Source organism: Bombina bombina, chromosome 12, assembly GCF_027579735.1.
Source record: "Bombina bombina isolate aBomBom1 chromosome 12, aBomBom1.pri, whole genome shotgun sequence".
Lineage (NCBI taxonomy): Eukaryota > Metazoa > Chordata > Amphibia > Anura > Bombinatoridae > Bombina > Bombina bombina.
Window position 1 is genome coordinate 87,555,055 of NC_069510.1, and position 24,938 is coordinate 87,579,992.

The 24,938-nt window shown below is 42.2% G+C and overlaps 1 protein-coding gene across 1 annotated transcript in view; it reads right to left on the bottom strand.

The window, feature by feature from the left end:
* The window catches only part of LOC128643109 (rho GTPase-activating protein 4), a 389,846-nt gene that overhangs the window by 208,969 nt on the left and 155,939 nt on the right, over nt 1-24,938 (bottom strand). Inside the window, exon 4 of the mRNA XM_053696060.1 lies at nt 20,340-20,402. Within this exon, the coding sequence (XP_053552035.1) occupies nt 20,340-20,402 (63 nt within the window). The remainder of the gene's footprint in view (nt 1-20,339; nt 20,403-24,938) is intronic.

Consider the following 24,938-nt stretch of genomic DNA (forward strand, 5'->3'; position numbering starts at 1 on the left):
TATGATTGCTTGTATATAACTATGTGTTTAAACACATAGCTAAATCAGCTACAGAGCAGCAATGCACTACTGAGAGCTAGCTGAACACATCTGCTCAGCGAATGACAAGAGGCATATGTATGTAGCCACTAAACAGCTAGCTCCCAGTAGTGCATTCTGCTCCTGAGCCAACCTACCTGCTCTTCAACAAAGGATACTAAAAGTACAAAGTCAATTTGATAAAGTAAGCTCAAAAGCCTCTTAAATATTCGTGCTCTATCTTACAGCGTATATGAAACATTTTAAGATTGTAATATAAAATGTTTAAGTGTAATAAAACAATAATTACTAACCACATAAAATGATCCTCCAGACTGCTTATTCCTGGAAGTTCAAGTGATCTTGTTTAACAAAAAGCCTGTAACAACAACAACACAAGGGGGCGCCACATAGCTATAGAGAAACCGAGACACGTGTAGCTGTACTTTTTGTGGTGTTTGAATTTGGTTTTCATTTGTAGATCCTGTTTTTTTCATACATTGGGACACTTTTATAAATTGAGACCGATTTAAAAAAAAAAAACAAAAAAAAACAAACATTGTTTTGCAAACTGTGTGGATTTGTTTCACTGTTGAATGGCTGGTGTAGAGTTAGCTAGGAGACTCAGGAGGTCCCATTCTGCAATAGAACACCTTATGGGGTTGGCATCAAAATCAGAGGTCCCAGTTTCTGCAATAGAACACCCTTTGCGGTGGCGTCAAAATCAGAGGTCCCAGTCTCTGCAATAGAACACCCTTTGCGGTGGCGTCAAAATCAGAGGTCCCAGTCTCTGCAATAGAACACCCTTTGCAGTGGTGTCAAAATTGAGAGTATATGATATACCGGCTTGCTATGAACAGTTTATTGGTCCTTTAGAGACGCTAAGGGGATTCACACTGCAACTCTGAGAGCTCTGATACTCTACGAGCAGAAGAAATTGCAACAAGAAATAAAACCTTCCAAGACAGCATCTACAGGTTTACAAGCTTGAATCATGGTCTCAATGACCGACTCAGAGAATCACCGCTTAGATAAAATTAAGCGTTCAATCTCCAAGCAGTCAGCTTCAGAGAAACGAGATTTGGATGAAGGAAGGGCCCTTGAAGTAGAAGGTCCTTCCGCAGTGGGAGTCTCCAAGGTGGGAGAGATGACATCTCCACTAGGTCTGCATACCAGATCCTGCGAGGCCACGCCGCTGCAATTAAGATCACTGACGCTTTCTCCTGCTTGATTCGAACAATAACCCGTGGAAGGAGAGCGAACGGAGGAAATGGGTATTGCTAGACTGAAATTCCAAGGAACCGCCAGAGCATCTATCAGTACAGCTTAAGGATCCCTTGACCTCAACCCGTACCTCGGAAGCTTGGCATTCTGTCAAGATGCCATGAGATCCAACTCTGGCTGTCCACATTTGAGAATCAAGTTGGCAAACACCTCCAGATGAAGTCCCCACTCCCCCGGGTGAAAGGTCTGACTGCTTAGAAAATCTGCTTCCAAATTGTCCACTCCTGGAATGTGGATTGCAGATAGACAGCAGTTGTGGGTCTCCGCCCACTGAATAATCTTGGAAACCTCTGACATGGCCAAGGAACTCAGACTTCCTCCCTGATGGTTGATGTAAGCCACTGAGGTTATGTTGTCCAACTGAAACCTGATAAACCGGGCTAAAGCTAATTGAGGCCAGGCCAGAAGAGCATTGAAGATTGCACTCAACTCCAGAATGTTTATGGGGAGAACAGACTCCTCCCGAGTCCATGTTCCCTGAGTCTTTAGCGAGCCTCAGACTGCTCCTCAACCCAGCAGGCTGGCTTCCGTTGTCACAATCACCCAGGTGGGCCTGCGAAAGCAGGTTCCCAGAGAGAGATGCTCCTGAGACAACCACCAAGGAAGAGAATCTCTTGTCGCCTGATCCAGATGCATACGCGGAGACAGATCCGCGTAATCCCCGTTCCACTGCCTGAGCATGCATAACTGCAGAGGTCTGAGGTTGAACCGGGCAAACGGAATGATAGTTATGGCAGCTACCATCAGACCGATCACCTCCATACATTGAGCCACTGACGGCTGAGGAGAGGACTGAAGGGCCAGACAAGAGTTGAAGATCTTTGATTTTCTGACTTCTGTAAGAAAAGTTTTCATTGATAGGGAATCCATTATGGTTCCCAAAAACACTACTCTTGTAGTAGGGATTAAGGAACTCTTTCCCAAATTCACCTTCCAACCGTGAGAACGCAGGAAGGATAACAACATCTCAGTGTGGGAGTTCGCTTGTTGAAAGGATGGAGCCTGAACCAGAATGTCGTCCAGATAAGGTGCGACTGCAATGCCCCACAACCAGAGCACCATCAACAGGGATCCCAGGACCTTTGTTAACATTCTGGGAGCTGTGGCAAGGCCAAATGGAAGAGCCACAAACTAGAGGTGTTTGTCTAGAAATGCGAACCTCAGAAACTTGTGATGATCCCTGTGGATGGGAACATGTAGGTACGTATCCTTTAAATCTACTGTCGTCATGAATTGACGCTCTTGAACCAAGGGAAGAATGGGATGAATAGTTTCCATCTTGAAAGACCTCTGAGGAACTTGTTTAGACTTTTGAGGTCTACAATTGGTCTAAAGGTTCCCTCTTTTTTTGGGAACCACGAACAGATTGGAGTAAAATCCCAGACCCTGTTCCTGCAGTGGAACAGGAACTATCACTCCCAGGTCAGAAAGGTCTCAGACACAGTGTAAGAACGCCTCTCTTTTTATCTGGTCTACAGATAATCTTGAGAGCAGAAACCTGCCCCTGGGAGGAAAGGTCTTGAACTCTAGTTTGTATCCCTGGGGCACAATGTCCACCGCCCAGGGATCCTGAACATCCCAAACCCAGGCCTGAGCGAAGATCTAAAGTCTGCCCCCATCAAGATCCGGTCCCAGATTGGGGGCAGACCCTTCATGCAGACTGAGTCGGCGACGGGCTTCTTAGCTTGCTTCCCCTTGTTCCAAGAATGGTTGGTCCTCCAGGAAGGTTTGGACTGATCTTGCTTGGCAGAGGGAGAGGAAGGCTTACCTTTGAAGTTTCAAAAGGAACGAAAATTACTCTGACATCTCTTTTGTTTATTCCTCTTAACCTGAGGGAGGAAATGACCCTTTCCCCCCGTAATGTCAGAAATAATATCAGCCAAGCCCGGCCCAAACAAGGTCTTACTTTTGTAGGGAATCGCCAAAAGCTCAGACTTAGACGAACCATCTGCAGACCAGAATTTCAACCATAAGGCTCTGCGGGCCAGTATGGCAACACCAGAAATCTTTGCTCCCAGCTTAATAACCTGTAGGGAAGCATCTGTAATAAAAGAATTGGCCAACTCCAGGGCCTTGATCCTATCCTGGATCTCTTCAAGGGGAGTGTCTGTCTGAATAGAATCAGACAACGCATCAAACCAGTATGCTGCTGCACTAGTGATGGTAGCAATACACACCGCAGGTTGCCATTGTAAACCCTGGTGAACATACATCTTTTTGAGCAACCCCTCCAACTTCTTATCCATAGGATCCTTAAAGGAACAACTATCCTCTATGGGAATAGTTGTTCTCTTAGCCAAATTGGAAATTCCCCCTTCCACCTTGGGAACCGTCTGCCAAGACTCCTTGATAGAGTCAGCAATAGGGAACATCTTCTTAAAAATAGGGGATGGAGAAAATGCATACCAGGTCTCTCCCATTCCCTAGCAATAATCTCTGTAGCCCGATCAGGTACAGGGAAAACCTCCACCATGGAAGGTACATCAAAATACTTGTTTAGCTTGCTAGACTTCTTAGGATTGACTACGACCGTAGTGTCGTAGTTTTCCAAGGTAGCCAAAACCTCCTTAAAGAGACAGTTTACTCAAAAATGCTCTCCCCTTTAATTTGTTCCCAATTATCCACTTTACCTGCTGGAGTGTATTAAATTGTTTACAAGTATTTCCATTAACCTTGTATTGGCATTTGAATTAGTTTATTTAGCCTGTGGCATCCCCACCCATCCTGAAAGTTTTTGGCCTCAAGGCCAAGCCGTATTAACACAGCCAGTAGAAGAAATGACACTCACGGTGGATTATAGAAGATATAGGGCAAAAAAATATTAATTTTCCATTGTTCTCTCCAAGTATTGGCGATTGGTTTATGGACAGATATAAGATAAAGCAGGTATATTTGCACAATGTGATAAAGTAATGAGATCTGATTATACCTACAAGCTCAACCCATTTTATTAGGTTGTGGCTTTAAAACACAAAATCAGCTAATTCATATACACAAATAAGCCTTAAAAAAGCAAATCTCATACATTTTATACTCTGCAGCTGGTAAAAAAAGTAATAGGAAACACATTAAGGGAAAAACTATTTTATAGTATACTGTCCCTCTAAGTAACAACTGGAGGTGTTCTAGCTTAAACCTGAAGGATACAACTTCAGCATCAGAAGAAGGAATTACACTGTCTGAGTCTGAGATTTCACCCTCAGATGCTATCAAAGTATATTACTCCTCAGATTTCTGGGAGGGAACAATCGGCATAGCCACGACTGTGTTAGAAACCTTACTCACTTACGGATTCTTTACATTTCCTCTTGCGTTTTCCCTGCAGCATGGGAAAAGCAGACAACGCATCAGATACCACAGAAAACATGAGGGTAGCGATGTCTTGCAACGTAACTCCAGGCGGAGTTTGAGGGGAAGCGCAGGGCACTGCATGTGTGGACGATAACATTTGGTACACTTGGGGAGAAAGCTGCAGTATATCTTGAACATTGTCAGAAGACTCCTGAACAGTATCCGCCTTAGACAATGTTGGCTCAGAAAAAAGTCTATCCCTGTAATTTAAAGTTCTCTCAATATATGAGGAACAGAAAGGGGATTGGTGGTTCCACGTTAGCATCAAAACATAAAGAACAAGTAACATTTTGCAGGGCCTCTTGGTCCATCTTTACTCACAATTGAACAAATTAGAATTAAATAAACTTATATTTTAAGTTGAAATGAACACATAAAAACCTTTATTTTTTCTGCACAAAAATGAATAAACTGTCACAAACACTCCGGACAACCTCTACACCTCAGCTTAGCTTTGCTGAGGTGCCTACCTGCCTTGCTGACACCGGAGTGTATCTCCTGCTAGAAGACGTCCGGACTCAACTTATAGTACTGTAAAACGCAGTCCGACAACCGTAGCACTGCTTACAAAGCTGCAATGACGCTGTCTCCCCTCTGGAACACAGGAAGTAAAGGGGAAAAAGGCATGCAACAGAAACTTGCCGCCTCAGCTAGCCCGCCCATCGTGGGTGTATCAAAATTAACCTCCCGGTCGGCAAAATATATTGTAAAGCATAGCCGCTGGGAGTAAATGAAAACACACCACACATTGAGCCACTATGTCCTCGTCCCCAGTGCCTGCAAATACTGCCCTTTTTAACATTATCCCCTAATTCTATAGGAGAATGTCTCTTGTGTCCCATCAAACGATATTAAAGTGCCATATTTTTTCCTGCATAGTCCCAGAAAAATAAAATCAGCACTTACCTCCATGCAATCTGCCAGGCAGCAAGGCAGCTCACAAGGATTGAGAGGCATGTTCCCTCACATGGACCTGTGGAAGAAAAACAAAGGCTGAGTAATCTTACTCAGGCTTTCAATGTTAGGGCAGCATTAACTGCATGAGAGGCACAGTGAGGATTGTACCCCACAAGTTTCCATTGCTTAAAAGCCATCACTGCTCTACTGAAGAGACTGACATGGGCTACGGCTACACCCCAGGACAAAGCAGAACAAACTTGCACTGCTGAAAAATAACAAAATCTTGATTAAAGAATCTTCTTCCAAACACCTAAACTTTGCCACCTCCTTGCTCTTAACGTAGGCAAAGAGAATGACTGGGGTTGGAGGGAAGGGAGGTGATATTTAACAGCTTTGCTGTGGTGCTCTTTGCTGCCTCCTGCTGGGCAGGATTGATATTCCCAATAGTAATTAGAGATTATCCGTGGACTCACAGTGTCATTAGAAACAAATTAGGGTTATAATTTAAATTCCCCAAATTGTTTATGGTATTTTTCTGTAAAGGGACATGAAACCCCAAAAAAATCTTTCCTGACTCAGATTGGAAATACAATTTTAAACAATTTTCCAATACTCTTTGTATTACTTGTTGAAGAGTATACCTAGCTAGACTCAGGTGCAGCAATGCACTACTCAGAGCTAGCTGCTGATTGGTGGCTGCACGTATATGCCTTTTATCATTGAGTCAATGTTCAGCTAGCTCCTAGCAGTGCATTTCTACTTCAACAAACAATACCAAGTGAATGAAGCAAATTTGTTAATAAAAGTACATTGGAAAGTTGTTTCAAATTGTTTTTTTCATTCACTGATTTTCCTGTTTCCCAGAACAAAAGATCACTTGCTAACCAATCACAACAGTTTCCATATTGATGTGATATGAATGTGCAGTGCTGTTCACATATTTGCAGTAGTATATAGATATAAAGAAGTCCTCTCCTCATTACTTAAAGGGACATGAAACCCAAAAATGTTCTTTCATGATTCAGAGAGAATACAATTTTAAACAACTTTCTAATTTACTTCTATTATCTAATTTGTTTCATTCTCTTGGTATCATTTGAAGGAGCAGCAATGCACTACTGGTTTCTAACTGAACACATGGTTCAGCCAATACCAGTCGTTATATATCAGCAGCCACCAATCAGCAGCTAGAACCTAGTGCCTGAGCTTACCTAGATAAGTCTTTCAGCAATGGATAACAAGAGATGGAAGCAGATTAAAAAACAGAAGTAAATTGCAAAGTTGTTTAAAATTGTATTCTCTATCTAAATCATGAAAGAAAAATTTTGGGTTTCATGTCCCTTTAAGACGATTTATGTGGTGGCAAGAAAACAAGGAAGGCGTCTCTACCTTGGAACTCAGTTTAGTGTCCTTGGCATTCTTAGATGATGCCCACTGAGAGCGCAGCTCATCTTTACAGAAAAACAATAATTAATGCTTGCCTGATAAATTTATTTATTTTGTGATAGTGAAAGTCCACGAGCCCTCATGACAAGACACCGCAATACACCAGAGCTTTAAATTCCTTTAGACTTCCCGTGATCCCCAGTCATATATATATAGCCAAATAGATAATGAAAAAGAAAAGCAGGAAAGATAAAGTGGGGCAAAGAAGTGCAAAATAAATACCTGGACGAAAAGAAAGGACGGGGCTTGTGGACATTCATCATCATGAAATAACAAATTATGCTTACCTGATAATTTCCTTTTCTTCTGATAGAAAGAGTCCACAGCTGCATTCATTACTTTTGGGAATTAAGAACCTGGCCACCAGGAGGAGGCAAAGACACCCCAGCCAAAGGCTTAAATACTCCTCCCACTCCCCTTATCCCCCAGTCATTCTGCAGAGGAACAAGGAACAGTAGAAGAAATATCAGGGTGAAAGGTGCCAGAAGAATAATAAGGACGCCCCACGTAAAATTACGGGTGGGGAGCTGTGGACTCTTTCCATCAGAAGAAATTATCAGTTAAGCATAATTTATGTTTTTCTTCTTAAATGGAAAGAGTCCACAGCTGCATTCATTACTTTTGGGAAAACAATACCCAAGCTAAAGAGGACACTGAATGCCAAGACGGGAGGGTACAATAGGCAGCCCATTCTGAGGGCACCAAGCCAGAAACCACTGCCTATAAAAACCCCAGCTTCGTCCGAAGCCGAGAAAACTTTGAAAGAAAAAGCCCAGAGGACACTGACCCGCAGGTAGTCCAGAGCCTAGCTAGAGACCGCCAATCGGACTCAACTGAGGCAGCAGGCCTCCAGGAGACACTGTCTCCCAACAGTCGGTCCTTCACCACTCACCCCTCACTAAAGAAGGGAACACCAGCCTAAATTCCCAAAGGGATAGGGCCAGGAAGAACCGAAAGAAAAAAACGAAAGGTCACAAAATCCATAAAAGGAAAAACCCCCAGAGCGAGCCTAGCTCCCAAGGGCCCAAATCGGTCCCAATAGACAGGGGGGAACTATGCCTAGACCAGGCGAAAACCAGAGGTATAGGACCGGGTGTAGTAACAGAGAACCGTTCTCTCAAACGTTGTGCAAGAGAACCAAAAGATAACAGAAGACGGAGTCCTCACATCGTCCAAGCTAAGAATACTGAAGTAATCCGCTAGAAAAAAGCGTGTAACAATCCCAGACAAAAACCCTGAGTCAAGAACACGCCGCAATCATCAAGATGACACAGCGAATACTTGCTGAGAAGTAAAAGCGGCCAGCAAAAGAACAGTTTGCAAAAGACAGCTCCCAAACAGAGGGCACACTTTAGGCAATCCAGGCCACAAGACCTACCCACAGGTCTTCCAAAGAAAAGGGGGAAGCACATAACCTCCACAAGGCACACCAAGAGAGAGAGGTGATACCCAGAACCCAAGGTGGAGCAATCCTAGATCCACAGCCTGTAAGCCTATGGAACAAGCTACTTTGCCCATCTAGATTCTGGAGAAGACAACGTCTCTCAGAACCCACATCCAGCCGGGGCAGCGCCAGCAACGGCAGGTCTGAACAGGGGAACAGAAGAACCCCAGAACCAGCCCAAAGGCGGGCGGTAGAATGGCCACAGCCAAGGCAACAGAGCACGGGGACAACCTGACAACTCAGACAGGCGACAGGAACGTAGACCCAAAGGATCTAGCAAAAAAGGTCCAACCAGTCTCGACACAGAGCCATCAAGACTCCATATGGAACATAACACCCCAGAGAGAATATCCCTCTCTGCTAGGGAAACTCACAGTTCCCAACTTCTAAATCCAGAAGAAACCCTAAAAAGGACCACATCTCCATAAAAAGGAGAATAAGCTCACACCCAAGAAGGGGAAAGACTAAAATGCAGCACCTTCCACAAGGCACGAAGCCACAGGCTAAAGGAGAGATCAACCCCCAATGCAGAAGCCCTGTTGGAAGGAGTTCCCAAAAAACTAGCTTACTAATGCGCAATCATGCAATAGTAGCAGTGGAGACACTGCAAGTCCATTCACCTGCAAAGCAGCGAATATAATGGACACTACAGCAGGCTGACCAAGGGAACCACCTTAGGTGCAAAACAAGCTCAAAGAGCAACGGTAATCAGAAAACCTGACAAAACAAGCCTAATGAGCAACAGTACTCTGAAAACCTGGCCAAGACCAGGTCAAGGAATCCGAGTAAAAAGGACATAGCCCAAGTTCCCAGTAAACAAGGGAACCCTGAATCACCCCTAGAGCCGAAAAATCCGGTAATAACCCACAAGGGAAAATGCTGAGTCAAACTCACCAACCGGAAGCCCCAGGGGCTGATCCGAGCCCTCAATTGTTTAAACAAACAATACCTGAAAACTTAACACCCCGTCTGATATAACAACCCAGACCACAGGGGGTAATAATGTAATATCCTGATCAACCCGGATAACGAAAAAAACTCGCAAGTCCTGACCTAAGGAAGAGACCACCTCTTGCCGAAGTCCCACTCTCCAAAGGAGCTAAGGCGGTAAAAGTCGTACAACGACACTAGAGCCCCTAGACGCTCCAATAGCCTCAGGACAAAAAGGCAAGGGTATACCATGAGGGTAAAACCACTCAAGCAAAGGCTGGTCTCCATATCACCTCTGTACAAGCGGATGATCACAGGGAGAAAGGGGAGCGCTCTCTCCCTCCAAGAGAAACCCCAAGCAAGCCCAAGGAGACCACACCCAGTGTTCCTAACAGAGAACAAACATTTCCCAGGCCCCTAAAGGAGACCTAACATGGAGACCACAGAGAAAGACTGAAAAGGTCTTAGAGAAACAGCTAGTCAAAACACAGACAATATGCAAAAGTTGCAGCTGGTTACATTCTGCAAACCATCCACTGCAAGGCAGCTGAACTACCCTTCAAACTACTAGCTGCTGAGGACCTAGTCCCAGAAGGACAATCCCAGAGCCTCAAAGGAAAAACGCTAAACCGCTTACTTGGCGGTAAGAAGGCTCTAAGCCCTCCAACTCTCCCCCACGTGCGGAAGGAACTCTATGGTCCAACATTACCAGACGCAAGGAGAAAGTGACGCAGCGGAAACTCCACTGACCCAGTCATCCAAATTGAAGGTTATAAGGGCTGCGACAACCCCTCCTGCCCCACGGACCTACAGGTCCTCTAGGATGCTTAGTTGGATGTAAACATGAGCACTCCACACCTTTACCGGGCCAGCCAATCAGAAAGGCACCACGTGTCTGAACAGCAACAGGACCAGCCTGCAACCCGGATCCTTACAGTCAAGCTACATGAATCCTCCCGCAGAGGGGAACAATAGAAAACAGACAAACATAGGACTAACGTCCCCAAAAAACACTTCCGCAGAAGTAACAAAGAGTATCGATCCCAGTTTAAGATTCCCGAAGGAAACCAATAAACAAAATGAAAAATCCCAATCGGATAAAAGGAAAATAAAAGGCAACCCGTAGGTTAGCACCCAATAAGAAAGCAGGCCTACCACAGGACCAGCCAACACAGAGCCCTAAGGATCCAGCAAAAAAACTGGGAAGGATCTCAAGAAAGAACAGTCAGGAGATTACATCATCCCCACATATCTAATGAGGAGTACCATTCAAAGCAGACTGAAAATTCCCGTATCCGAGAAGGATATGGTCATTGAATAACTGAAAAAACATGTCTGAGTAAGACGCGAAGACGCGCAACTCTATAACAAAAAGCACAACACTCAGGGACAGTTACACCCACAGGGAACTGTACAGGCCCTCCCCACGGTGGTAGACCCAGGACAAAAGAACACGAGCACTATTGCACATAAACGCCTGGACTCTGCAGACGAATAATCACCAACAGTACATGGTAGCGAAAACGTGCTGCAACCTCCGGGGGGAACAAGCTGCCCTGCATGGAGGAATAATCATAAACTTGGTTAACTGCATTGTAGAGGTATGGAGCGGTAGGGAACTCGCCTCTTGGAGGACGGGACCCCCAGAGGCGGATGGCTCAGCTGACCCTTGATTCCCCGAGTCCGAGGAACAAGGCGCTCTCATATGGCATGCAGAACAGAACTGGTTGACATGTGTCAACAAGGCCAATCCGGATTCTTCACCGGACACAGAATCTGAATCTGATATTAAAATAGTCTCAGTATCAGAATCCTCCATAACTGAATCTGAAATTTGAACAGTCGCAGCATCAGAATCCTCCATAACTGGATATGCAAAAATGGACTAAGAAGTAAAACAAAAACGGCACCTGACACCCACAATGGCTGGGGCACTCACCACCTCCTATGACCAGACCCCTGCGGACTAGAATTTTACCTTCGCCACACGGTCGAGAATGCGGAAATGGAGGACGGAACGTAACCACGCCCGACCACAAGGTGAACCGTACAGTTAAAAAAAAGCGCGGCCAACCATAAGGTTGCGTCACTTCCAAAGGCCTCAATGTTCCAAAGCACGAGCCCAGTAACCATCACACATAAGCAGGTTGAATCACATAAAAAACATGATTATAAACCCCCCTGTTCAATAACCCCCCTTAGGAGATATTAACCCATGATTCTAAGATACTAAAGGAGACTCACTGAGACCCTTATGTTATAGTTAGACCCGCAAGGTGGTAGCCTCTCGGGCAAACATTTGCATTACAGTACATTCATGAAGAAGTAAAATGAAACAATCTTACCGGAATCTACGCCGTGGAACAGGAACACGGCCCTTCAAGTGTGACGGATAGTAGCATCGCCTCCGCCATGGACTTGAGATAAGAAAGCAGGCAGCGGAGCGAAGTTCGACAACTCCGATTGCTTGAGGAGCTGTTAACATGAGTCAGAATGGTTTCGCAGAAAGACTCTCCCTGCATCTCCGGACTCTAACTTTCATCCAAGCCCTTACTGAGAGACTGACAGGATTATTTAAAACTCCTGTCCCATGCCAAAGAGTACTACCCTCCATAAGAGACAAAATAATTTCTGACACTTCTCTGCCAACCTCCTGGGATGAAAGGCAAAGAATGACTGCGGTATGAGTGGAGTGGGAGGAGTATTTAAGCCTTTGGGGCATATGTATCAAGCTCCGAATGGAGCTTGATGCCCCGTGTTTCTGGCGAGCCTGCAGGCTTGCCAGAAACAGCAGTTATGAAGCAGCGGTCACAGAGACCGCTGCTCCATAACCTGTCCGCCTGCTCTGAGCAGGCGGACACACATCGCTGGAAATCAACCCGATCAAGTACGATCGGGTTGATTGACACCCCCTATTGGCCGCGAGTCAGCAGGGGGCGGCGTTGCACCAGCTGCTGGTGCAATGCTGAATACGGCGAGCGTATTGCTCGCCATATTCAGCGAGGTCTGGCGGACCTGATCCGCAGTGTCGGATCAGGTCCGCCAGCCCTTGATAAATAAGGGCCTTTGACTGGGGTGTCTTTGCCTCCTCCTTGTGACCAGGTTCTTAATTGCTAAAAGCAATGAATGCAGCTGTGGACTCTTTCCATTTAAGAAGAAAAAAATTAATTTATCAGGTAAGCATAAATTTTGTTTTCTTTCTTCAGATGGTGAGAGTCCACTAGTCATGACATGTGGGAATCAACACCTAAGCTGTGAACTCCACAAGACCACCGTGAATAGGGTGGACAAACAGTAAAGGCAGGACGCTCCTATTTAGGCACAAAACTTTCCTGCCAAAGGCAGCCTCAGAAGAAGTAGACACATTAAAGTGATAAAACTTAGAATTTTTTAAAGTTGTTTAAAATGATATGTTCTATCATACATAAAATGGTAAATTCAAGAACAAGGGCTCATGATCTCAAGCTGAAGGGTAGTAGATTCAGGAGTGGTTTGAGGAAGCACTTCTTTACAGAAAGATTTATGGAATAAACTTTCTCAAGAGGTAGTAATGACAAACAATGTGGGGGACTTTAAAAATGCCTGGGACAAGCATAAGGCTATCCTACCAACTAGATAAATTTATACTGTTAGGTAATATCGGGCAGACTTGCTGGGCCTATGGCTCTTATCTGCCGTCAATATCTATGTTTCTATGTTCTATCTGAATCATGAAAGAAAGAAAATTGGGTTTCATGTCCCAGCTGACTGTTAGACGCCGGTTCTTTGGCGTCTATTGATTATTTTTATGTTTGCAGTTCTCATGTTCTTAATACCCAAATGATATTGTCCTTTTTAATCCATAAATACTTTTAAACAGAGCTCTGGAAGGAGAGTTTTCCTTGACCCAGGACTTGTATACTTTAGAGCGGAGTTATTAGCTCATCTATAAATAACAAGATTTTACGATTGTGAGTTTTCTTTTTCGTTAGACCAAGTCTGAGGACTGTATTCACACTGAAGTTAAGACTTTCACTACACATATCCTTTTGTGCACTATACACATTTATATTATATTTTAGTATTTATTTTTATTTATTTGTGTATCACCAATTGTTTCTATATTTTGTTAGTTTATTCATGTCCCTTTAAAGTGAAGGTCCATTTTGATGAATTAGTGCCCAGTTTTTAATAAACCTATTAAAAACAAGGGCACTTTAATTCATCAAAATTGACATTTCACTGTTTTCTTCAAAAACTTACCTTTTAATCCTGGCAGCCGCTCTAGAACTTCCTCCGCCCGTCGCAAGCCGTCTTCCAAAATGACGAATCCAGCTTCCTCCAATCACAGCGTTGCATCAGGCCAAGATTCCCACAACGATATTGCATATATGACTGTTTTATTCACATTGTATGATTGACCCATCTCATATTAAATATTTTCTTATGATCTTTTTGACATCGTCAGTCATCCCTTTTTTGAGCTTCTTCTAGCGCCACTATTTACTGCTATTTTGTATGTTCTATTTCTACCGTCTTAGAGAGGGTCACGGTTTTCTTTTAGTGTGTTTAAAAGGGACATGATAAGAGTCAGGGATATTTTTTGTTCTTTGATTGCATAAAGGGTTAAAGAGAATTTGTACTCCAAATTTGAAGCCAAGTTCTGATGATCACAGTGCCTTACCACCTCCACCTGTCCTGAGAACCTTCCTCCACGTTGAGAATGTTACAACAGTACAGGAACAGATCATAACACAGAAAACGTGCGCTAAAATCGATAACTATAAGCTCACCTGCACTATTGGTGAGCGCTAAAAGCTAAAACCCGATGGTAACAGGCAGAAATTTAGCGCAGGTGAAATAAAACATACTGGGCATAGCTCAGAACCAAATTCTGAGCACGCTAAGCCTACCGTGCTAAATTTCAAGCAACAGTAACCTCAAACAGTGCTAAAAGCTGCTAGTATAACGTGCACGGTGCATACGTACTTACCTCTCAGCACCTCAGTCTACTTCAGCTGCAGCAACCTGCTTTAAGTAGGCGGAGCCCATCCTAAGCAGTGTAAGCACGATGCTAAGAATATCAGTTAGTAATTGCATCTCAACCCAGGGGATTGGTGGACAAGTCCACATTTCACCTTGGGAGGGCCATGGATCCACAAGGAGCAGCTCACTGTAGACCAGGGAATTGGTGGACAAGTCTACATTTCACCTGGGAAGCCTACACCGTTTCATCACTGAGAACAGACCTTTCACCGTCTGGCTGATAACTCCTGGTCTACCCCTCTGAACGACAGGTTACTACGAGGAAGAATCAGATCTCAGATCGGTTAGAGGATCCCCTTTCAAACGATGAGTAGATCTTGTACCTCACTATCTCCTCACTCACTATCAAGGAGACAAAAGAAAATGACTGAGGATCATGGGGAGTGGGAGGGATTTAAAGTTCTGGTATGTTGGGATGTCTTTTGCCTCCTCGTAGTGGTCGGAGGGGGAATATCCCCACACATGATGACTCATAGGCCCATATTTATCAAGCTCCGTACGGAGCTTGAAGGGCCGTGTTTCTGGCAAGTCTTCTACTCTGAGCAGGCGGACAGGAATCGCCGGAAATCAACCGATCGAGTTGATTGACACCTGGCTGCGAGTCAGCAGGGGGCGGCATTGCACCAGCAGCTCTTGTGAGCTGCTGGTGCAATGTTAAATGTGGAGAGCGTATTGCTCTCCGAATTTAGCGAGGTCTTGCGGACCTGATCCGCACTGTCGGATCAGGTCCGCAAGACCTATAATAAATAGGGGCTATAGACTCATCTTCTGATGAAAGAAATATTCCTAAACAACAGCAACTTAACAATGCACTTTTCTCAAGCACCCATTCTCTAAGAGTTTCTAATCAACTGTAAGACCCATGTTAATAAGATGTTAGAAATGAACACTGGGTAATTCCCACACTCCATGCTTGGTGCAATTCACTATCGAACATCTGCACTGACTGGCTGGCTGTGCTCCAAGGCCACACCCCTGCGCTACGGGACTCTGCTCACAGGCTTCCTGATCCTACTTTTTCTAATCACAATGTTAGGATGTATGCGTTTATTTTTATTTATTTTTTAAATCTAACTACAATTTCTTAGCTGTCAATTAATTCTCTAATTATTTAATTGTCTCTTAATCTATTCATCTATTTTATCAACTAATCATATAGTTCTTAGCAAAATTATTGTGTTGTAACTAGGTGAGTGAATAATTGTGGTCACTTGTGCTGTGACTCTCACAATCTAAACTTTTTGTCCCATTATAGAACATGCAGCAGAATTTGCACGTGTATATGTAATCACAAAATCTAAATACATCACTGCATAAACAATGCAATTAACCTTAGCCTCTGAAGCTAACCCTAACTAGAAATGTTGCTGTTTCAATTACATCATCTGCAACAACACTTCTGTAAAATTGGTTGCTTATGCAACTGCATTATTCAGGTGGTACAAATATGGCAGATACTTTGGCAAGTTAGTGGACATTAGAGGGTGTAGAGAAGACGGAATGGATCTATGGATCTTTCGTTCAGGGTATGAAAGGTTCAAGCACAGGTCGAGAGGAGAGATGGCGGAGATCCCAAAAGGAGGTGCGCTTGTGGGAACAAACAGATGAGGAAAGAAGTCAGTGGTAGGCCGCACTCTTAGTATATGAATGATTCGGAGATGACCTGTAGAGGAAAAAAGAGGGGCCACATCGAGTAGTATAGTCTGGTAAATCCAGCGATAAGAGGATCCAGAGCCTCTAGTAATGGCAACTCACCAGATGCAGCGGCACAACCGGAGTGCCGTCCAATACAGCACGGGACCCACACAGTTGCCCGTATGACTCAGAGAAGCGTCAGGATGCGTCTGACTTGAGAGCAGGTAACCGGATGAGCCAATCGGATGAGGCCAATGGGGAATGCAGTCAGAGTGGAGACGCAAGCCCGAAAAAGACAGTCGAGGAGCACGGATAGTGTAAAAGTGTAAACTTTATTGGTAACACAGAGGATAGCAATAGCGACGCGTTTCTCAGCAACATAAAATGCTGTTTCATCAGGCTAGATCAAGCACAGGTCGGTCACTGGACACCATGAAAAAAACAGCTAAAGGCCACAAACTGACCAGATGAAGTCCTTTATATCTTCCAGTGATGGGTACTTGTAGTAAGACAATATGTCACGTCACAAAATAAAGATAATCAAAAAAGCAGTGATATATTTTAAAGGGATATGGAACCCAAGCATTATCTTTTGTGATTCAGACAGAGAATACGATTTTAAAAAAAGTTTCCAATTTACTTCTATTATCAAATTTGCTTTGTTCTTATGATATTCTTTGTTGAAGAGATACCTAGGTAGGCATCTGGAGCACTACATCGCAGGAAAACGTGCTGCCCTCTAGTGCTCTTGGAAATAGATAACATTCTTGCAAAACTGCTGCCATATAGTTCTCCAGAAATGGGCTGGCTCCTAAGCGTACATCCATGCTTTTCAACAAAAGATACAAAGTGAACAAAGAAAATTTGATAATATAAGTTAATTAGAAAGAGGTTTAAAATGACATGCTCTATATGAATCATGAGGGGAAAAATTGGATTTCATTTCCTTTTGATTCTCACACTGACCCAACTGAAAAAGTGTCAAACAAAGCAAACAAATTATTTTAGCACAATTTCTCTACAACTGAAACTGAAAAAAAACTGCCACTTGCAGATGGATAGGAAACAAGTCAGAATTTACTGTTTTTTTCCGTATCATAATCCGAACACATCATAGCACCTCTAAAACAAACAAATTCAGGAAGTTTTCAGCCCAGAGCCAGGAACTAATCATTACTACTTGAATGTAATATGTGTAGACAAATACATAAATAGCGATACACTTTTAGCTATTATAATTCCATGCAAAGTGGGGGTTTTCACATTGTCATTCATTAAAATCTGTAGGGGGGAGGGGAATCCACAATTACTTTTATCACAACATATTCAGAAGCATTTGTGGTGTGACAGACAGCAGAACCTTTATCTTGCACGTGGACAATGTGACAGCTGTATTCTAAGCCTCAGAAAATAATACTCAAGTACATTATCACGGCATTTTCAGACTTATTAGAAAATTCTGAATAGAAAGCTGCACCAGTAAAAATATTAAATATTTTATTTCTACGCAAACAAAATCCCTATGAACATGTTAAAAATACAATGAAAAATACACAAATGGGAAACAAACACATTTCGCAATAATACGTTTTCTCAATTCGACAATTTGTACTTGTTCCAAATCCATTTTTTTTTTAATGTTTCTTGGCTGCGGACACAGCTTTTTTTTTTTATCAATCTTATCGTTGTTGTGTAAGCTCAGCTCCCATTGTTTGTTTAATAAAACGGAAATTCACACTTTTTTATAAAACCATAAAATACTTAAAAGGAGATAAGAAAGTCAAAATTAAAAGGGACAGTCTACAATAGAATTGTTATAACAGATAATCCCTTTATTACCCATTCCCCAGTTTTGAATAACCAACACTGTTATATTAATAGACTTTTTAACTCTGTGATTACCTTGTATCTAAGCCTCTTTATTATCTATTGACTTTCATTTTAGTCAATTAGTGCTGTGCTGACTCTTAAATAACTCCACAGGCTTGAACACAATTTTTTTTTTTTTATATCACCCACATGAACTAGCAGTTTCCTGTTGTGAAAAGCAAATAAAAAAGCATGTGATAAGAGGCTGTCTGTAGTGGCTTAGAAAAAGGCAGAAATTCAGAGGTTTAAATGTTATAAAGTATATTAATATAACAATGTTGGTTGTGCAAAGCTGGGGAATGGGTATTAAAGGCGTTATCTATCTTTTTAAACAATAACAATTTTAGTGTTGACTGTCCCTTTAAACTTTCATGATTCAGATAGAGCATGTAATTTTAAAGACACTTTAACCATTCACTTCTATTTTGAAATATATTTTGTTCTCTTGGTATCTGTTGTAGAAAAAGAATATGTACTTATCCTACACTAGTGGGAAGCTAGTTGGTGATTGATGGTTGCACACCTTTCTATCTTGTGATTGGCTGACTAGATGTGATCAGCTAGCTCCCAGTAGTGTATTGCTGCACCTTCAACAAAGGATATCAAGAGAATGAAGCAAATTTGATCATAGAAGTTAATTGGAAAGTTGTTTAAAATTTTATTTTCTATCTGAATCCTGAAAGAAAAAAAAATGTGCAAGTTAAATAAAAACACAAGCCTATCTAAAAGCAATATCACCATAAGTACAATTTATATATATATAACTGCAGCATCCCTAAGGCTCACCTAAACTTGTACACGCGTTTTGGAGCTTTTATTAATAATATATTGAAATTACTCACATGAACGATTAATATATCTTTATTGCATACAACTGTATTCTGAGAGTTTGCTCTTCAGTAAGATAGAACACATCAGTAAAACGCATTGAGATGTTTCAACTTTCAATTTTGTGTACAAACCACCCTGTTTGGACATTTATTTGTGTTGATAAAAAAAATCCATTATATAAAATCATTAATTTGAATACATCATCAAATAAAAAATCTACATTAAAACATAGCATCATCATTATTGTCCTCAGTATTAAATTAATTTGCGCTTGACCTAGTATCTTTTGCTTTCTTGAAGGAATCTGAATGTCAATGCATAAATTCTAGGGATGAGCGAATATTTCTAAAAATTCGAAATTTAAAATGAATTTTGATACATTCGTTCAAATCGCATTTAGATTGTTTATATAACATTCTAACATTCTATTTTCGAATTTTCGTTTTCGAATTTTTCAATAAAATTCGAAAATATTCGTTCAAATAATAGAATGTTTAGCTATGTATTCATTCAATTTCGAAATGTAATATTCAAATTTGAATGTGACATTCAAATTCGAAATAGTATTTCTAGTCTACAACTGTGTTTAATAAATGTAATATTCAAATTTGAATGCTACAATCGAATGTCACATTCGAATTTGAAATAGTATTTCTAGTCTAATACTGTGTTTGTTAAATGTAATATTCGAATTTAATTGTGACATTCGAATTCGAAATAGTTTTTCTAGTTTACAACTGTGATTAATAAATGTGATTTTCAATTTGAATGTGATATTCGATTCAAATGTGACATTCGAATTTGAAATAGTATTTCTAGTCTAATATTGTATTTTATAAATGTAATATTCAAATTCAAATGTGATATTCGATTCGAATGTGATATTCGATTTGAATGTGACATTCAAATTCGAAATAGTGTTTCTAGTCTACAATTGTGTTTTATAACTGTAATATTCAAATTCAAATATTATTTCAGGATAGATAGATAGATAGATAGATAGATAGATAGATAGATAGATAGATAGATAGATAGATAGATAGATAGAGGATACATACATATAGAAATAGGTAGATATATAGAAAGATGATAGATAGATAGATAGATAAATATAGATAGGTAGAGAGACGCACAGACACACAGATTATCTCTATATGTATAACCAAGCTGTGTTTTAAGAAAAAAAAATGTAAAAAAAAAAAAAAACTCATAAAGGGAAGACTACTCATACTATAGTTTAGAGGTGAGAGGTTTGAACTACAGGAAGGAAACTTTTATTTTAAAAGAAGAAAACCAAACAAATACGATCATGCACTAATTTTAGTGTGTAATGGATTCAGGAGGAGCTTGAGACAAAACTACATTAAAGAAAGGGTGATAGTTATGTAAAATGACCTTGCAGTAGATGTGGTAAAGGCAAATACACTATATAAATTCAAAAATGTGCCAGGGATATGCATGATTACCCTGTGCTGTGGATGTGTAAGAAAATGGGTAGGTGTGGTGGTCTAGTCTGTTTAATATCAACTTGAGTGATACAGGACCAGGAGATAGGTATTACAACCATTATCTAGTTCCCTATTATTAGAGGAAATAAAATACTCACCCCTTGTAATTCTGACACTAGCTTCAGTATGTCTTCCTGTTGCTGCAAACCCACTTCCTTACTCTGTAGGGAGACAGTAAAAGAGATAAGCATCAGCCCTGGTCACATATACATATGTAAATGTTTCAGTTTTAACAGTGACAGGATAAGAAAATCTATGTTTAGAAAGCAGAAGAGATGATATCTGTTAGTATAGTGTGTGGGGGGGGGGGCTACAGGAAGAGATCTCTATGCAGATTAGGCACAATAATGCTGGCAGGCCCTCGTTTAGCATAAGTCATGTCTGAGGGGGATTTGGGGTTTTATATAAAACGGGGCTATCCCAAGGAGCGGGAGGAGGGAATGTGCATTTATAGTTTTTATATTATATACATACATATACACACACACACACACACATATATATATATATATATATATATATATATATGTGCATTTATAGTTTTTTATATTATATACATACATATATATACACACACACATATATATGTGCATTTATAGTTTTTATATTATATACATACATATACACACACACATATATATATATATATATATATATATATATATATATATATATATATATATATATATATATATATATATATATAACAGAATTTATGTTTACCTGATAAATTACTTTCTCCAACGGTGTGTCCGGTCCACGGCGTCATCCTTACTTGTGGGATATTCTCTTCCCCAACAGGAAATGGCAAAGAGCCCAGCAAAGCTGGTCACATGATCCCTCCTAGGCTCCGCCTACCCCAGTCATTCGACCGACGTTAAGGAGGAATATTTGCATAGGAGAAACCATATGGTACCGTGGTGACTGTAGTTAAAGAAAATAAATTATCAGACCTGATTAAAAAAACCAGGGCGGGCCGTGGACCGGACACACCGTTGGAGAAAGTAATTTATCAGGTAAACATAAATTCTGTTTTCTCCAACATAGGTGTGTCCGGTCCACGGCGTCATCCTTACTTGTGGGAACCAATACCAAAGCTTTAGGACACGGATGAAGGGAGGGAGCAAATCAGGTCACCTAAATGGAAGGCACCACGGCTTGCAAAACCTTTCTCCCAAAAATAGCCTCAGAAGAAGCAAAAGTATCAAACTTGTAAAATTTGGTAAAAGTGTGCAGTGAAGACCAAGTCGCTGCCCTACATATCTGATCAACAGAAGCCTCGTTCTTGAAGGCCCATGTGGAAGCCACAGCCCTAGTGGAATGAGCCGTGATTCTTTCGGGAGGCTGCCGTCCGGCAGTCTCGTAAGCCAATCTGATGATGCTTTTAATCCAAAAGGAGAGAGAGAGGTAGAAGTTGCTTTTTGACCTCTCCTTTTACCGGAATAAACAACAAACAAGGAAGATGTTTGTCTAAAATCCTTTGTAGCATCTAAATAGAATTTTAGAGCGCGAACAACATCCAAATTGTGCAACAAACGTTCCTTCTTTGAAACTGGTTTCGGACACAGAGAAGGTACGATAATCTCCTGGTTAATGTTTTTGTTAGAAACAACTTTTGGAAGAAAACCAGGTTTAGTACGCAAAACCACCTTATCTGCATGGAACACCAGATAAGGAGGAGAACACTGCAGAGCAGATAATTCTGAAACTCTTCTAGCAGAAGAAATTGCAACTAAAAACAAAACTTTCCAAGATAATAACTTAATATCAACGGAATGTAAGGGTTCAAACGGAACCCCCTGAAGAACTGAAAGAACTAAGTTGAGACTCCAAGGAGGAGTCAAAGGTTTGTAAACAGGCTTAATTCTAACCAGAGCCTGAACAAAGGCTTGAACATCTGGCACAGCTGCCAGCTTTTTGTGAAGTAACACAGACAAGGCAGAAATCTGTCCCTTCAGGGAACTAGCAGATAATCCTTTTTCCAATCCTTCTTGAAGGAAGGATAGAATCTTAGGAATCTTAACCTAGTCCCAAGGGAATCCTTTAGATTCACACCAACAGATATATTTTTTCCAAATTTTGTGGTAAATCTTTCTAGTTACAGGCTTTCTGGCCTGAACAAGAGTATCGATAACAGAATCTGAGAACCCTCGCTTCGATAAGATCAAGCGTTCAATCTCCAAGCAGTCAGCTGGAGTGAAACCAGATTCGGATGTTCGAACGGACCCTGAACAAGAAGGTCTCGTCTCAAAGGTAGCTTCCAAGGTGGAGCCGATGACATATTCACCAGATCTGCATACCAAGTCCTGCGTGGCCACGCAGGAGCTATCAAGATCACCGACGCCCTCTCCTGATTGATCCTGGCTACCAGCCTGGGGATGAGAGGAAACGGCGGGAACACATAAGCTAGTTTGAAGGTCCAAGGTGCTACTAGTGCATCCACTAGAGCCGCCTTGGGATCCCTGGATCTGGACCCGTAGCAAGGAACTTTGAAGTTCTGACGAGAGGCCATCAGATCCATGTCTGGAATGCCCCACAGCTGAGTGACTTGGGCAAAGATTTCCGGATGGAGTTCCCACTCCCCCGGATGCAATGTCTGACGACTCAGAAAATCCGCTTCCCAATTTTCCACTCCTGGGATGTGGATAGCAGACAGGTGGCAGGAGTGAGACTCCGCCCATAGAATGATTTTGGTCACTTCTTCCATCGCTAGGGAACTCCTTGTTCCCCCCTGATGGTTGATGTACGCAACAGTTGTCATGTTGTCTGATTGAAACCGTATGAACTTGGCCCTCGCTAGCTGAGGCCAAGCCTTGAGAGCATTGAATATCGCTCTCAGTTCCAGAATATTTATCGGTAGAAGAGATTCTTCCCGAGACCAAAGACCCTGAGCTTTCAGGGATCCCCAGACCGCGCCCCAGCCCATCAGACTGGCGTCGGTCGTGACGATGACCCACTCCGGTCTGCGGAATGTCATCCCTTGTGACAGGTTGTCCAGGGACAGCCACCAACGGAGTGAGTCTCTGGTCCTCTGATTTACTTGTATCTTCGGAGACAAGTCTGTATAATCCCCATTCCACTGACTGAGCATGCACAGTTGTAATGGTCTTAGATGAATGCGCGCAAAAGGAACTATGTCCATTGCCGCTACCATCAAACCGATCACTTCCATGCACTGCGCTATGGAAGGAAGAGGAACGGAATGAAGTATCCGACAAGAGTCTAGAAGTTTTGTTTTTCTGGCCTCTGTCAGAAAAATCCTCATTTCTAAGGAGTCTATTATTGTTCCCAAGAAGGGAACCCTTGTTGACGGAGATAGAGAACTCTTTTCCACGTTCACTTTCCATCCGTGAGATCTGAGAAAGGCCAGGACAATGTCCGTGTGAGCCTTTGCTTGAGGAAGGGACGACGCTTGAATCAGAATGTCGTCCAAGTAAGGTACTACAGCAATGCCCCTTGGTCTTAGCACAGCTAGAAGGGACCCTAGTACCTTTGTGAAAATCCTTGGAGCAGTGGCTAATCCGAAAGGAAGCGCCACGAACTGGTAATGCTTGTCCAGGAATGCGAACCTTAGGAACCGATGATGTTCCTTGTGGATAGGAATATGTAGATACGCATCCTTTAAATCCACTGTGGTCATGAATTGACCTTCCTGGATGGAAGGAAGAATAGTTCGAATGGTTTCCATCTTGAACGATGGAACCTTGAGAAACTTGTTTAGGATCTTGAGATCTAAGATTGGTCTGAACGTTCCCTCTTTTTTGGGAACTATGAACAGATTGGAGTAGAACCCCATCCCTTGTTCTCTTAATGGAACAGGATGAATCACTCCCATTTTTAACAGGTCTTCTACACAATGTAAGAATGCCTGTCTTTTTATGTGGTCTGAAGACAACTGAGACCTGTGGAACCTCCCCCTTGGGGGAAGCCCCTTGAATTCCAGAAGATAACCTTGGGAGACTATTTCTAGCGCCCAAGGATCCAGAACATCTCTTGCCCAAGCCTGAGCGAAGAGAGAGAGTCTGCCCCCCACCAGATCCGGTCCCGGATCGGGGGCCAATATTTCATGCTGTCTTGGTAGCAGTGGCAGGTTTCTTGGCCTGCTTTCCCTTGTTCCAGCCTTGCATTGGTCTCCAAGCTGGCTTGGCTTGAGAAGTATTACCCTCTTGCTTAGAGGACGTAGCACTTTGGGCTGGTCCATTTCTACGAAAGGGACGAAAATTAGGTTTATTTTTTGCCTTGAAAGGCCGATCTTGAAGAAGGGCGTGGCCCTTACCCCCAGTGATATCAGAGATAATCTCTTTCAAGTCAGGGCCAAACAGCGTTTTCCCCTTGAAAGGAATGTTAAGTAGCTTGTTCTTGGAAGACGCATCAGCTGACCAAGATTTCAACCAAAGCGCTCTGCGCGCCACAATAGCAAACCCAGAATTCTTAGCCGCTAACCTAGCCAATTGCAAGGTGGCGTCTAGGGTGAAAGAATTAGCCAATTTGAGAGCATTGATTCTGTCCATAATCTCCTCATAAGGAGGAGAATCACTATCGACCGCCTTTATCAGCTCATCGAACCAGAAACATGCGGCTGTAGCTACAGGGACAATGCATGAAATTGGTTGTAGAAGGTAACCCTGCTGAACAAACATCTTTTTAAGTAAACCTTCTAATTTTTTATCCATAGGATCTTTGAGAGCACAACTATC